General features: G+C 43.2%; 1 protein-coding gene across 1 annotated transcript; it reads right to left on the bottom strand.

Moving 5' to 3' along the window:
* CPB2 (carboxypeptidase B2) lies at nt 1–14,611 on the bottom strand. Its single transcript, XM_038762214.1, has 11 exons — nt 14,383–14,611; nt 11,767–11,842; nt 11,217–11,341; nt 11,006–11,114; nt 9,284–9,385; nt 7,897–8,001; nt 7,391–7,501; nt 6,832–6,925; nt 4,017–4,219; nt 2,572–2,659; nt 1–579 (listed from the first exon to the last, which is right to left on the bottom strand). The coding sequence occupies exons 1-11, from the start codon at nt 14,451–14,453 to the stop codon at nt 395–397; spliced, it is 1,269 nt and encodes a 422-aa protein (XP_038618142.1). The 5' UTR covers nt 14,454–14,611; the 3' UTR covers nt 1–394.
* Nucleotides 14,612–16,513: the final 1,902 nt, after the last annotated feature.

Here is a 16,513-nt window from a genome sequence, read left to right as displayed (position 1 = left end):
TTCATTGAGTCAGCAGTTTTATTGTTTTTCACAATATAAATTTCATCAACCAAATCCATTCTAAGTACACTAACTGCTACTTTCATTATTGAAATTGTGATGGGAAATGAAACCACGTATTGCATAGAGGGAGAAATTGGCCTTTTGTCTTTATCGAGGCGGAAAAAAATTACATAGTCTAGCCAGGAGAAAGATGAAGTATTTATCTCATTCAAAAAATAGGATTTATCCTGAATATAGCTCATGGGGAAGCCCAAAAAGGGCAGTTGGTCCTTTTCTCCAAACGAATTTTAAAGAGGAAAAAAAAAACCAAAGCTAGGCAAAATCCCTACCATCAGTGTGTGCCAGCTATCACTGTTAAAACATGGAAACACTGACTTTAAACTAGAACTTATTACATCCCTCTGGTGGCATGGGAGACTATTGTGTACACAGCAGACAATGCATCAATGCAAGTTGGCTTAATGAACCTCTGTGGAAGCAAGAATCCATATCTGCCGGTATCTCGAAGTTCAATAGTAAAAGAATATTTGATGCCTGCATCATAAGCCCAGTCATCTGAACCTCCAGGAGCTAAGTCTGCAGGAAGAAGAACAGACTTGATCATTGCTTGACACAGCTGCTCTGAAGTAAATGACACCATGAAGTGGACATTTGATAGCCTCGATTTATGGAAACAGAGGAAGCCAGGAAGCATCTTTCTCATCCCATTCATCATCATCAATCATATTTATTGAGCGCTTTCTATGTGCAGAGCACTGTACTAAGCGCTTGGGAAGTACAAATTGGCAACATATAGAGACAGTCCCTACCCAACAGTGGGCTCACCGTCTAAAAGGGGGAGACAGAGAACAAAAGCAAACATACTAACAAAATAAAATAAATAGAATAGATGTGTACAAGTAAAATAAATAAATAAATAGAGTAATAATACTCTATTATTCATTCAGGGGGTTGGGCAATCTTATTGGCCAATGTCATGAACTGTGACACAATCATAAACTGAGTAGCCCTGGGGCTAAGTGTATTTTGGAAGGAAAATTTATTTTATGACCTAGAACTTCATGGGGTCAACTTAAGTTTCAGCACCAAACCAACAGTGATGGGGAAGAGCAGACAAGATTTATGTCTTCTTCCACCTCAACCTATTATTTTTCAACCCTCTGGAATGATTTACACCAAAAAGTACTAGTAAATTCCTCTTTGCCTTCCCAGCTAGTTCCAGCCATTCAGAAGTGTGAATTTGGTAACTTTTTTTTTCAAACGATATTTTTCCATCTGCAGCCTCATCTTATATTTCTTATCAATCATTCACATTTCCTGAATGCTTACTAGGTGTAGAACACTGTACTAAGCGCTTGGGAGAGTACAATATAACAGCTGATAGATACATTCCCTGCCCACAACGAGCTGTTTCTTCTCTCTTACTGGTTCTTGACTGCTCTTAAATACTCAAGAATCTGCTTCTCAGGTAGCAAGTCAAAATAATAAGGTCAGTTATTAAATAAGGATTAATTCCGTATGTTTTTAACAAGCACAGAAAACTGAATTAGGAGAAAGACCACTGATATTATGAGTATTTTCTCGATGTTGGACATATATTGGCGATGAGTATCAAAGTGATGAGAAGCAGCGTGGCATAGAGGGTAGAGCATATGCTTGGGAGTCAGAAGGTCATGGGTTCTGATACTGGCTCCGCCAGTTGTCTGCCGTGTGACCGTGGCCATGTGATTTCACTTCTCTGTGGCTCAGTTACCTCATCTGTAAAATGGGGATTGAAGCTGTGAGCCCCATGTGGGACAGGGACTGCGTCCAACCTCATTCGCTTGTACGGTGCCTGGCATGTAGTAAGTGCTGAGCAAATACCATCATTATTATTGTTATCATCATTAGTTTAATTATTATTAGAAGATGTAAAATAGAGGATAGGGGAAAAGGAGGAGCACGTTCCTTTGTACAAATCAAATGTATTTCATGCTGAAAATTGTATTTTTATGGTATTTGTTAAGCACTGAGTGCGAGGCACTGTACTAAGCCCTGGGATAGATTCAAGCTTAACAGGTTGGACACAGACACATTCCCTGTCCCGCCTAGGGCTCAGTCTTATTCCCGATTTTACAGATGAGGTGACTGAGGCACAGACGTTAAGTGACTTGCCCAAGGTCACACAGCAGACAAGTGGCAGAGCTGGGATCAGATCCCTAGTCCTTCTGACTCCATTTATTCATTCACTCAATCATATTTATTGAGTGCTTACTGGGTGCAGAGCACTGTACTAAGCACTTGGGAAGTACAAGTTGGCAACATATAGAGACGGTCCCTCCCCAACAAGGGGCTCAGAGTCTAGAAAGGCCCATGCTCTATCCACCAGGCCACACTACTTCCCAATTCTAATTCTTCACCCCATTCTAATAATTAGACTTAGCTCTCTTCAAGGAAGTTGCTACAATGCAGCCTCTTGCTGGTATAATTTTTGTTCTCTTCCTCCCCTGTTTCACTATCATTTCTGAAAACAGAAACTTTTTCTGGGATGCACTGGCTTCTTAAAGTTTAATAACAAGCAATACTTACAGATTATTTCTGCACTAGGGCCATGCCGGTAATTAATATTCTTACTATTTTTTTGAATAGTATGAGCTACTTGGCCTGCCAGTTTAGACTGAAAATAATAGAAAAGGAGATACTGGTTAGCACACAAGTATGAGCAGAAGTCATGGAAGCTTGTAGCATATAGTAGCATTACATTTGATGCATTAAAATGACAGTATCAATCGATTCTATTGAGTGCAACGATGTGCGGAGCATTTGGCCCTCCCTTTTATTCTCTCTGCACAGGTCTCATCCACTTCCATCCTCATACTAGAGTCTGTATAGCTTCACCCTGCAGCAATTTCCCATCTTCCCTAGAAACCCTAAGTTCTCATTTAAGTGGACTTGCTTCACAGGCAGCCGAGATTCATCCAGGCAAAGACACCTGCTTTTCATCTCCACCTCAGGATGCTAGGGATGGTGGTCGAGATTGCCCCAAATTCCCAGGCTAATTATGCAAGTGTTGCATTTCGAGCATAGAAGAAAACTGAAGGTGGACTATTGAGGACTGCCAAAACGACAGCAAGGGTGGCAGGACTTTGTAGCATTAGAGCTTTGAGAGAGGAAAAGAAGAGGGCCGGGAGGGAAAGGGAAAGAGGCAAAAAGAGAGGTGGGGTGGAAAAGGGGAGAAAACGATAGGTGGGGAGGATTTTGATGCCGTAGTTCAAGGACTGCTATTTGCAGATGACTGCTCTGGAGATACCTTCATAAGAAAGCCTGCAAATAATTATGATTCCCTCTGCAGGTACGGCACAGCGCGCTGAAGTGACAATACAGCTGAAGAAAACTGAAGTTAGGTACCAATTACGTACCGCTACGTACCAGCCTTCTATCGGGAAAAGGGTGTAGATTTCATCAGCGAGACAAGAAGCTTAACGCTGTCAACAACACACAGGTAAACCAAGAAGTGGAAAACAGGGCTTTTGGCGGATTGCCCGACGTACTGTGGCAAAGACGTAGTAGTGGTTCCAAGAATATTATTTAAAATGTGCCCTTGGTATTATTATTGTTATTGTATTTGTTAAGTGACTTCAAGTCAAGCACATAGTCTAAGCACGGGGTAGATGCAAATTAGTCAATTTGGGCATAATCCCTGTCCCACAAGGGGCTCACAGTCCCTTGAGACCCTAGGAGCGAGATCAAATGTTTAATCCCCATTTTACAGTTGAAGAAACAGACACAGAGAAGTTAACTGACTTGCCCAAGGTCACACAGCAGACAAGCGGAGGAGCCAAGATTAGAATCCAAGGCCCTCTGACCTCCAGACGGACTCTTTCCACTAGACCACGCTGCTTCTCTGTCGTATTCGAACCGTTTTTTGGCAGTTGATTTATTTTCAGGGTTTTGAACTCGTGGGGTGAGCAAATGTTATTTCATTTCTCAGTACATCAATGGGAAATAAATTGTTTAGAAAAAGTCGCACTTACCAGTTCCGTATGATCTTTGCTTTTGCGTTTGGTATAGGCATATGGAAACAGCACCATCTGAGAGTAAGAATGCATGCTTATATATGCTTTAATGTGGTTCATATTGCTTCTTAAAAAACTTGCCACTGCCTTAACTTCAGGTTCAGACTCTGGGTAAGGACCACAGTAAATTTCTTGACATGAATTTTGGGATGCACCTTCCTCTGTAACAAAATCCAAAATGGTATAATGAAGCTAAAAAACTATGGCATTTATTAAGCATTTAACAACATATCGAAGTATTATTAGTAGTAGTGATAGTATTTATTAAGTACCTACTGGTGTACAGAGCACTGTGGTAAGCACTAGGAGAGAGTACATGGGGCAGGAATAAGAGATAGTCCCCATTCTTCAAGGGGCTTTCAGTCAAAGTTCTGTGCTAAGCACTGATCAAAGGACTGCTTAAAAGCAGATGACAGTGAGCTAGGCACTCTAGATTTTCTCATACATTTTGGCCTCAATTATCCAGATATTCTACACAAAAGAGTATTTTGGACTCAGATAATTGTGGCCAACGTGTTATATCCTCTGTCCCACAGTACAGGGGGGCGAGGGTCTTTCCCTTTGAAAATCATTGCAGATATCACAGTCTTCCCATGCTTTCATAGGTTAAGAAACTGGCCCAATGTTAGCCTGAGAAAGGGCTTTGCACCCTGGGCAAGTTCATATTTCCTGTCTCTAGGGTCCAAATGACAAGTGGAACACAAAAAACACAAGTTTAAGTGTAGCTCCATTTTCACTCCATTTTTATTGTTTTATCAATTCCAATTTAATGACCACTTCTGTGCCGCTGCTGACTCATGCACCATTATATGCAATTGCTCTGTCAAAATGAATGCAATAGACCTTTTGGCATCAGGAGAACTGAAAAGTAGTTTTGTTTTTGATGCGAGAAATCAGCTTTGGAATGGGAACATCACCTACTATTCTAACACAATATATATTCACTTGGTTCAAACCTATTCCTTTTTTTTTACTTTTTTACTCTATAAATAAATTTCAAAGTGCTAACCTCCCTGGAATAATAATGATACTAATGTTATTTGTTAATCTCTTACTATATACCAAGCTGTGTACTTAGCGCCGGAGTAGATACAAGATAATCAGGTTGAGCACAATCCCTGTCCCACATGGGGTTCACTGTCTAAGTGGGAGGGGAAAACAGGTATTGAATCCCCATTTTACAGATGAGGAAACTGAGGCCCAGAGAAGTTAAATGACTTGCCTGAGGTCACAGGGCAGGCAAGCGGCAGAGTCAGGATTAGAACCTGCGTCCTTTGACTCCCAAGCCTGTGCTCTCAGTCTTCTCCCAATCTTTTCTGCTTCTCCCGATATTATTATTATGGTATTTGTTGAGCGCTTACTATGTGCCAGGCACTGTATTAAGTGCTGGGTTGGATACTGTCATTTAGCTTCAACTCATGTGCTAACTTCAATGACCACAATTCTGAGGTAGGGTGGTACAGAGTGGAGCGTTCAGTAGGCACGGCCAGTAGTGCAATTGTATAATAATGATAGCATTTATTAAGCGCTTACTATGTGCAAAGCACTGTTCTAAGCACTGATTGCATGGGAAGAGAGGAAGAAGTTGGAAAAGGAGACAGAATTAAGAGATGGAACAAAAAGACAGGAAGGTCGAGGGGGTCAGGCCTGACAACAAACATATAGTCACGGAGCTAGATGGACTTGTTGTGTATATATGTATATATGTTTGTACATATTTATTACTCTATTTATTTTACTTGTACATATCTATTCTATTTTATTTTGTTAGTATGTTTGGTTTTTGTTCTCTGTCTCCCCCTTTTAGACTGTGAGCCCACTGTTGGGTAAGGACAGTCTCTGTGTGTTGCCAACTTGTACTTCCCAAGTGCTCTGCACAAAGTAAGTGCTCAATAAATACGATTGATTGATTGATTGATTGATTGGAAATGACTACAGCGACAGGAGCAGGTAAGGAAAACCAACCAACAGCTGATATAGTCCCCATTGGCATCCCTACTGTGGCTACTGCCATTCCTTTGACTAGTTCCCGTGGCTTCCGAAGTGGCTAAGCGGCAACCGGTCAGGCCAGCAGGAGCAGAAGCTTTGGGGAGCAACTGCAGAGGCCATGGTCATAGTGGCTGCAGAGGAGACATTAGTGGTTGCATTAATTGCAGCTTTTCTGCAGGTTTTCTTCTCTTCCCTTCTCCTGCCACTGCTGTCTGCCTTGTGCCGAGCTTCCCATTCCCATTCCCATTCGCTTCCCATTACCACTACCGTGTCCAAAAGGATGCTTTGGGGGGTTGCCACCAGCCACCTTTTGGGTGGTGAGGCAAGAGGAGGCTATGTTTTGCCTTGTTCCCTCCTAATGTGGAATGTTTGGTTATGGATTAATTTTGAGTTGTTCCAAAGGCGGGTAACATCAGGTACACAGGATTTTGTGGAGGCAAAGGTGACGCAAATAAAGCATAGTGATGCCTTTCCCACAGGATTTTGTGGAGGCAAAGGTGACGCAAATAAAGCATAGTAATGCCTTTCCCTGTGTTTCCAATATATTTGTCCAGTGCCACCCAAATAGAGCCAAATGGGCACAAATAGAATTACAATTATCGAAGGTTTTTCTTTTGTGGCATTTTTAAGTATTTTCAAAATCACCCCACTTTCTCATTCAAATACTATAAAATAATCCTGCCAAAAGCAGCAGATCAAGGAAATAGGTTTTTTTTTTTTAGGTCATCCTATGTACTTGGAGATTCTCCCGCAAATATATAAGAATATAAAGGTGATATCCTACCACACCAGTTTTTTGAAGCAAAGTTCCTGTTCATGTCTGTCCCAACACACCGGTTGTTCTTATGCAAAGAACGATTCTTTCTCCACATCCGATTCTAAAAGACAGAAGAGTTGGGCATCGGAAAGGTGACTTTCTAAGGCATCTGAAGAGCACCAAGCAATGTGGCTGAGATTGGTTCCAGATGCCACTGGAAGCACCCATTCCCTGGTCAGCCCCAGCTTCTGAAAAGCCTCCATCCTACACGGAGGTAAAGCTGAGTATCCTGTCTCAGAAACCACATTTACACAATCCTGATCCCCTCCTCCTTTTCCTCTTCCCCACGTGCTCTCCTCTTCAGTGAATTCTCCTTCCAGTGGAGGGTGTTAAATTCCCAATTAAGTGGCAACGAACAGTTCCTGCATCTTGAGGACACACAAGCCACGTGATATTACGACGACTTTAATAAGCATGCCGCATCTCCCCATACTTCACCCTACCCCGATTCCGTAAAGGCTTTTCCCTCGCATCCCGTTAGAAAGACCGCCCTCTCTATTGCTCAGCAAATATTCCCGACACCTACCGTTGCCCAGGAGTATTCATAGCCATCCACGTTCAGCACTGGCATAATATAGAAGTTGCTGCTTTTTAGAAGCTGGGTAATCGCCTTTCCTTTCCCGTAGAACTGGGTAGCCTGCAAATCAAATCGAGGGCTGATTAAACAAGAATTTGTTCTCGCTGTCTTCCGAACTAGGTCTACAACCATTGACCTCTCCAGGGGGTGGAGGAGGCCTATGGGAAATTTAATCTAGTTCCTCCCAACCTAGGGTGATAGCACCCAAACCACTGTTTGTAACCCTGTGCTTCAAATTCCCCAGTGCCCCAAAGAGACAGAGAGGGATCTGACTGACATCGTTCTTATCATTAAAGCACTACCAGGCAAATTAATTCAGGTTTGAATCTAATTCTCTCTCATAGCATTCTTTGCTCTGTTCAGACTCAGCTGGTAACAATAAGGAAGATGTCATCAGAGGAAGGCAGAGGCAGAAAAGGATCACATTGAACATTTGGTGTTACACATGTACTTACATAGCCTACAAACCACAGACAGAACGCAGGCGAGACCCATTCTCTAGCATGAATGCCACAGTCAATCCATATGGCATTTGTTGCTGTCCTTTCCTTCCCAGAAAGCTGTGCAAAATACCGAAAATATCAGGACTGAGATGCAACGTGAACCGCAGAGAAAGAACTGGTGCTCTGTATCTAAGAGGTAAGTGTTGCATATCAAATACATAAGCTCATTCTAGGGAGACCCAGTAAAATGTAGTGACGGTCCCAAGGAGAGCAGAGGCAGGAGAAGCAATGACTTTTGGTTACAGGGGGTGTATTGACCATTAGAGGCCATTCCTCGGATCTGCCAGAGGGCTGTCTCCAGGTTGAAAGGTTTTCCCTTCAAGGCCCTACTGAGAGTTCACCTCCTCCAGGAGGCCTTCCCAGACTGAGACCCTTCCTTCCTCTCCCCCTCGTCCCCCTTTCCGTCCCCCAATCTTACCTCCTTCCCTTCCCCACAGCACCTGTATATATGTTTGTACATATTTATTACTCTATTTATTTAATTTTCTTGTCCATATCTATTCTATTTATTTTATTTTGTTAGTATGTTTGGTTTTGTTCTCTGTCTCCCCCTTTTAGACTGTGAGCCCACTGTTGGGTAGGGACTGTCTCTATATGTTGCCAACTTGTACTTCCCAAGCGCTTAGTACAGTGCTCTGCACACAGTAAGTGCTCAGTAAATATGATTGATGATGATGATGATGATGTTTCCTCAGTGTTTTATGGGAGTCTGATTCACGACCAGTGAATACATGGGAATGTGCCTTTTGGTCAGTAGGACATGGTACAGCTGAGAAACATTAGGTTGTGGTCATAGAGAGAAGACTGGATTGATGCCCCCTCTTGCATGTCTTTTGGTTGCCGTATGGTCATGCCTGATCAACAATCCAGAGATTTTCTTCTGCAAAATATTTTCCTCAAAACAACCTTGCTTCATGCAGATATGCCCTTTCATCATAAGGGGTCTGTGATGGGTGTGCAATTTGTATAAGAGGTGTTTGGTTGGCTTACCAGTTTGTCTAGGCATCCTATCAATTAAATCAAACCCAAGACGAAGGGGTTGAATGACAATCTAACATGGCACTCTCCCTGCCAATCATATGATGCGATCTGATATCAGTCTGGTGCCGACATATTCATGAAATTACCTTGAGGGATTTCACTTGATTACCATTTCCTAGAGCAAAATGAGCCAACCCATCATGGGACCCTTCAAAGGAGCTTGTTCCAGGTTCTTTATTTGCTTGTTCTGGGTGGGTGAACTTCTTCAGACTCAGCAGCCTGAAATTAGTGATCTTTGACAGGGTCAGGAGGGGCTTATCTTGTAAAATCCCAACTGCTTTTAGGCAGCAAAACGTACCTTCAAAATATAAAGTGGACGTTTCTCATAAGAGGATCCAATCTGTATTTGCTCAAGCATATCGGGGTACTTCTCAGTCATGTCTCCCATCCACTCATAAATCTATTAAGGCAGACATCACCAGTTAGCTACTTTTATTTTCAGATTGCAGAAAATGTAATTGGCCGAAGCAGAAAAACAAAATATTCCAAACTTATATGAGAAGGAGGAATAGAGAAAAACATCAGATCAGGGTTTTTTTTCAAGAGCTGTTTACGGAGATCAATAAAATCCAATGATTGAGAAGTGTTGGACAAGAGAAGAGATTTATAGAGGAAAAGGAAATTCTTTTTCTGGTCTTGCAGAAGGAGAAAGGAGTTAGCTAGCAGGTTACAACTCCTGAAAGGCTCTAATTTGAGGTTTATGAACATTTTATAATTGAGAAGCAGCGTGGCACAGTGGAAAGAGCCCGGGCTTTGGAGTCAGAGGTCGTGGGTTCAAATCCCAGCTCTACCACTTGTCAGCTGTGTGACTTTGGGCAAGTCACTTAACTTCTCTGTGCCTCAGTTACCTCATCTGGAAAATGGGGATTAAGACTGTGAGCCCCCCATGGGACAACCTGATCACCTTGTATGCCCCCCAGCTCTTAGAACAGTGCTTTGCACATAGTAAGTGCTTAATAAAATGCCATTATTATTATTATTATTATAAAGCCTAAACTAAGTAAATAATCCAAAATTACAGGAGAGCAATCACCACAGCATCAACCTTTCCCGATAAAAGGTTCTCCTACCCTTCTCACCGTGATTCCCTGTTACATTCTTCCTTCTAGGGTTAAGCTTTCATTTCATTAACTAGTTATTTTCAAGTCTCTCTCATATGCAGTGTCAAAAATATTCCACACCAGGGGATAGCTATGGATGAGGGATACAGGTTGAAATACTATAGTTTTTTTTTCATTAGGCAGCCAGTGGAGTGCCTAGACTTTAAAAACTCGAGATAAATCTCAAAAACCTGAGCCCTCCAAACTGCCTGTAGTCCAGCCAGTGCCTGACAGCGCTTAACAAATACTATTATTATTATTATTATTCTGCTGTTCTGTGGTTCTGCTGCTTCTGTTGCTTGGAACCTGATCCTCTCCCCTCACCCTTCACCTTGGCCAGCTCCATCCTTCCTCCTCTTTTCCCCTACTACCCTCCCATTTCAGAAGCTGAGCCAATAGGGGAAGTCCCGGTGAGACCCGGGAAGCTGGGAAAGAAAGAAAACCAGAAAGAAAAAAAAAATAGAAGAACCAGAGGGCCTAATGGATAGAGCACGGGCTTGGGAGCAGGAGGACCTGGGTTCTAATCCCGGCTCTATCACTTGTCTGCAGTGTGACTTTAGGCAAGTCACTTCGCTTCTCTGTGCCTCAGTTCCCTCGTCTGTAAAATGGGGATTAAGACTGTGGGACAGGGACTGTATCTAATCTGATTGGTTTGTATCTACCCCAATGCTTAGCACATAGAAAACACTTAACAAATACCACTCAACTAATGGGACTTCTGTGAAATGTAGCATCTCGTGCTCACTTTTTACTCCACCCCACCTAGATCTGTGTGAGAGACACACTTCCGTCTTCTAGTTGTCCTCAATTAATGTGTGAGCTTCCTTAGCATCTTTTATTTGCCAGGATCAATACCCTTCCCCTTAATCTGCCAAACCTCTGCTCCAGTGAGGATAATAATGACGTACAGTGTTCCTTACCTCGCTCAGATTGTGATACTGCTCATAGTATGATGAAGAGCTCCGGGGATGAGCTGGGCCTCTGTGTGTCTGCTTTTCAATAAGATCTTGGACATTGTCCACCAAGACTCTAAATAACAAGCAGGGAGTGTGAGCAAATTTCCAGTGATGGTGGTCCTACTTCATTAGAGGTTGGGATTTGATGTCTTTCTAGGAGACATGATAATCCTACCTGAATGAGATCTTTGACCGATTTAAAAGATCCTTTATCTCCTTGATATCTGACTGATTGACAAAGAAATGGACCTCTTTGCTTTCCGTAATGAATTCTGCAGCAACTGGTTGCCAGAGAAAAACCTGCAATTTTCAAGAACAGCAACAAGAAAAAAACCTCCAACCTTGGCATTTTTAACTTCAGGGAGTAAACCTGTCAAATAATCGGTCAATATTGCTTGCATAGCCAAGACTGGCCAGAGAATATCAAGGTGCACTTAAAGAAAATCACCAATCTCCATTCCTGTGGACTGCTGTGTTGTAAATCAAGCAGTTAGACATCCCAGACTATCTTAAACACTACCATGTCTTGAAAATAGTTGAATAAACTGTCTTTTGGAGAATTGTCAGGGCCCTAGGAAGGCCTAAATTCACAGTCAATTATCTAATCTTGAAATTGGTGTGGGCTCCAAGCACCTAATCTACACCTAAAATTAATCAGGCATCACAAAGTCTATTAATGAAAGCATCATTAAAATAAATTAAACCTGGACTTGTAAAACAATTACCTCAAATGCTGTTGTCAAGTTCTGGAGCGTTTTAACTTCTTTGGAAGACTCTGGTACCACAGACAAAACCTGGCCGCTGGGAAGAAAGAAAATGCTTGAGAAAACAAAGAAGACAACATTAGGAAGGCAGAGAGGGCAAAAAAGAGAGGCAGGGACTGGAAAAAGACTAGAAATAGAGAGGGGCAGGAATAGAGAAAGAAAATCTGAGAGAGAGAGGCAGGCAAAAAGAAAAACAGTGACAGGACTTTCTCTAAGGTGGGTGTCATCAGCGCAATTGCCCCAACTTGGGAATCTTGCCTGCCCCTTCACTGAGGCTCTGTTGAGCTGTCACCTTGGATGCAGAGGTGGAAGTTGGGAGTGATTGTGCACCAGAGATCCCAGCATCCTGGCTAATAGCTCCCTTACTCCCACCCCATGGGTGGAAGGAGCCAGGCACAACGTGCTCATCCCCTGGGGCATTCCAGACTGGAATGCCGGAGGAATCACTTATGTCACTCCAGTCCTCACTGAGCCTGCCCATCCCAAATCACCTTTCGGTCTCTGGAGTTTGTAACTCAGGGTCCCCACCTGCTCCTTAGCAATAAGGGGGACTTTTCGACCACCCCAGGATCACAAGGAGTCCCCTGCCACATCCAACATTTTGAAAAATGATTATTACCCCACTGTCCCTGGCTCCAGCTGGGGTTCAGAGCATCTGGACCCGTGCTACAACTGGAGAGCAGCTGCCTTGCTCTCCAGCTGAAAGATGACTCTGAAAAAGGGCACAGAGTCCCAGGACACAACCCCCAGAGCTGTTTCTATTGACAGAACAAGGGACCGAGTATTTCACCATCTCTAAAGCTCGATTTGAACGTTACGTAAAAGACAAACAAATGATATGCCTAAACTGAAACTAGTAATGGTAATAGGTTCAAATTAATTGATTGTATGTGTCATCTACTGTGGTTAGAACACTGTTCTAAACACATGAGAGAGTACAAAAGAGTTAGTATATATGATACCTGACCTTAAGAAAGTGCCAATCTAGCCAAAGAGTGCAGAATAAGAGAAGCAGTCTGGCCTAGTGGATAGAGCACAGTCCTGGGAGTCAGAAGGACCTGGGTTCTAATCCTGCCTCTGCTGCTTGTCTGCTGTGTAACCTTGGGCAAGTCAGTTAGCTTCTCTGTGCCTCAGTAACCTCATCTGTAAAATGGGGATTGAGACTGTGAGCCCCTTTGGGACAGAGACTGTGTCCAACCCAATTTGGTTGTATCCACTCCAGCACTTAGTCTAGTGCTTGGCACATAATAAGTGCTTTGCAAATGCCACAATCAATATTATTCTCTGAGCCTCAGTTACTTCAGCTGTAAAATGGGGATTAAGATTGTGAGCCCCATTTGGGACAGGGACTCAACCAGTCTGATTATTTTGTAACCAACCCAGCACTTAGTTCAGTGCCAGGCACATAGTAAGGACTTAACAAATACAATTAAAAACCAAAGGCTTAGTTACAAATACACCTTTTTTTCTCTTATTCTTAGAGATCCACTAGGTTTTCTACTGTCTAAAGGTTCTAGATTGATTGATCACACAACTCAACCACGTTTGGCACTTGCTGTCCTCCCAGGCATTACGTATTTCCTGCTCCGTACGGCAATTCCGGGCTTTCCTGGCTGAGACGCCTGTTGCTTTTGCAAGGGTGCCCTGGAAGAAAGCCCCCAGTCTTCCTGTCTAATTCGAATCCCAGGCCTCAATTCTTAACAGGAATTGGTTGAGCCCCACTACGCTGCCATCCAAGTGGGTGTTTCTTTCCTGCTAGAGCACTCTTAAAACAGGCAGGACATTGGAGACCTGTCCAGCTACAGGTCCCCAGACCAGGGAAAAACTTCTAAGGTCCTTTAAGAAACGAAGCCACAAATTATACCCAAGATAGAAAGGACAAAACCAAATTTCCAGAGGCTACACTTCTCCACAACCAAATTTTAGAGAAAGCCTTGGCTCACCTCTTCGGAGACCCCTTGCCTATGTTGTATAAAGTACTTCGATCAATCAAAAAATCAGTCAAGGTATTTACTGAGTGCTAACTGAAGCACTTGGGAGGGTACAATTCAAGAGACATAATTCCTGCCCTTAAGGAGCTTTAATCTACTGAGACTTGAAACTATGCAAGCCCCTGCTCTCCTGGGCAACGATAATAATCTGTTCTCATAAAACATCTCCCATTCTTGGATTTCATTGTCCACCCTGAGCCTTCTACTAACTTCTTCTCCCCTTAGTGCAGCAGGTAAATGTAACTATCCCCACATAATACATCAGGAAGCTTAAGTGTTAGGTGAGGGTTTTACTGGAAAGAGGAAAACATTTGAACTCCTCACTCACTGAGACCATATTTTCCAGTCTCTTCTACGATCCACTAAAAGGAAAATGAAGGTGCCAGCTTTTAGGGGACCCTGGGAGATCCTTTGGGATTATAGGCCAGGAGCCTGCTGAGGTGACACTTGAAGTCAAAAAGAGAAATGGACTCAATAGCCAGAATTTCTACCTCTTTCTGCCCATTATTCCCTAAGAAGGGAAAACAATCAAATGGAAAAAAAAACCAAAAACCTTCCCAACATGCTCCAAGTTTGACTCCATTACCTCTGAAGAGCCGAGGCACCATTCTCCAGGAGGGCGATAGCCAAGAGGAAACTGAGGAAATTAAGCTTCATCTCAACCGCGACTTGCACCCAGAGTGTAATTGTCCACACACAGTTGAGCGTTCTGCCCCCGCTTTATCGATTGTGAAAAAGCTTTCTTTACACAATGGTTAAAAAGTAATATAACGTCCACTGCCCTTCAGATGGTTCAATCAGCGTGGGCTCCTGATCCCATAGCAGTTTTTAGGGCTTTGAGAGGGAGGCAGCGCCACAACCTTCACAGTTCATTTCATAGCTGTGATTCGATTTCAATCCCGCTTACGGCCGCAGAGTTCCAATTCAGAGGATAGCCCACTGAGTTCTTTTTCTGTTCAAAGCAGTTTCAAAATCTTTGGCTCCCCTAGCATGTGGCCTTGATGTGAAACCATTCCTGAGAGTCTATTGGGTGCAGAGTTATGTAAAAAGGGGAGATAATCATTTTATCAGCTTAGCATCAAGGGGGAAATCAATCAATCGTGCATGTTTTAGTTAGATGGCCCTTTTGGACTTGTCTCTAAAGGCAGAGACCTACCCTGGTTGTCTCTGAGAATGGAAATTCATTCTATTTCCAGAGTATTTTTCTCAGTGAGTAAAGAGGTCAGACTTCAATTCATTATCCCACACGGATATAATATTATTTTGAGGAGGGTGGTAAATAGCTAAAATTGTTCCCCCTGCCAGCCAAGTTTTTTGACTACTCAGTCGTATTGCATGCCAGGTTTTGGGGGTCACTGTGTTACAGAACTAGACCTGATTGGATACTCTACTTTCTTGATAATGCCATGTACCTGAAGTCCAAACCCCTGAGCACTTTGATCCTCATCCCCGCACCACCCCATAGCAATTACGTATATTAGCTTTGACTCTTTTGCTTCCCCTACCTGTTACTTATGTAGTGACTTCCAGCCCTTTCCTCTAGGACAAGCTGCTTCTCAAGACCTGGTCCGAGACTGACCGTTGAGTGCCGGTCTGGAATTTATTACTCCATTTATTTTACTTGTACATATTTATTCTATTTTGTTAATATGTTTTGTTGTCTGTCTTCCCCTTCTAGACTGTGAGCCCGCTGTTGGGTAGGGACCGTCTCTATATGTTGCCAACTTGGACTTCCCAATCGCTCACACAGTAAGCGCTCAGTAAATACGATTGAATGGTTAGGACTCAAGGATTTGTTCTCCTTGTGATTTCATTATTTAAACTCCAGGGCTTCAGGTCCCTTCTCCAGCCCTGGAGATCCCTGGGAAGCCTTGGGAAGCAGTTGTGACTTTCAGTAGGTAAAGAGTCTCAGCTGGCCCTGCGGGCCTACCTACCCATAGCCTTCTGTTCCCCTCTGCAGCTCAACATCAAAGCCAGAGAGAGTGGAGCAAAAGGGACTCAGAGTGCTCTGTCACCAAGACTTTCCCAAAACCGCTGCCGGGCCGAGAAACAGTCTGTGCCCTCCGTGGTTGCTCACCCACTGAGACCTGTTCCTTTCCAAGATCAGCAGTGAGTCATTCCCTCCCAGGAGATCATCCAGCGCGAGCACTTCCTTTGACTGAAACAGACCCCTGCCCCACGCGGGACCAACTAATCTGTGAGATTGGGTGGCAGGCTGCTTGCCATTCTGGTCCCTAAATGAATGAAAGAATCCATCAATCAATGGTACTTACTGAACATTTGTTGTGTACAGAGCATTGTACCAAGTGCTTGAAATCTTCCTAGCAAGTCTCCTTCAGCCCTACCCTCTGCCCTCGTCCTGGTGAGTGACGGGAGGACGATCAGTCCCAAATTAATAACTCACTTGCAGTCATCTAAAATTAAGGCCTGGCTGAGAATAAGAAGCAATTAATCAGTCAACCAATCATATTAATTGAGCGTTTACTTTGTGCAGAGCACTCTATTTGGTGCTTGGGAGAGTACAGTACATCAGAGTTGGTAGGTAAGTTCCCTGCTCAAACCAAGCTTACAGTCTAGAGGGGGAGACAGACATCAAAGTAAATAAATAAAGGGCAGATACATAAGTGCTGTATGTAAGAAGCCTAATGAAAGTCGGGTCTCGCTGTCCTCTCCACTCTGCAATTTAGTCTCGGTGTTAGGGAGACTAAGAGGCAATT

The sequence above is a fragment of the Tachyglossus aculeatus genome, chromosome 20 (assembly GCF_015852505.1).
Source record: "Tachyglossus aculeatus isolate mTacAcu1 chromosome 20, mTacAcu1.pri, whole genome shotgun sequence".
Taxonomy (NCBI): domain Eukaryota; kingdom Metazoa; phylum Chordata; class Mammalia; order Monotremata; family Tachyglossidae; genus Tachyglossus; species Tachyglossus aculeatus.
This window is presented reverse-complemented; position numbering and strand designations above follow the sequence as displayed.

What these genes read in the sequence shown, in the direction of transcription:
- CPB2 (XM_038762214.1), bottom strand. Translation starts at nt 14,453, where the DNA reads ATGAAGCTTAATTTCCTCAGTTTCCTCTTGGCTATCGCCCTCCTGGAG. An exon ending in ACTTGACAACAGCATTTGAG is followed by an intron (nt 11,342 to 11,766) that starts GTAATTGTTTTA and finishes TGAAAATTGCAG; the next exon opens with GTTTTTCTCTGGCAACCAGT. An exon ending in AGTATCACAATCTGAGCGAG is followed by an intron (nt 9,386 to 11,005) that starts GTAAGGAACACT and finishes CTGCCTTAATAG; the next exon opens with ATTTATGAGTGGATGGGAGA.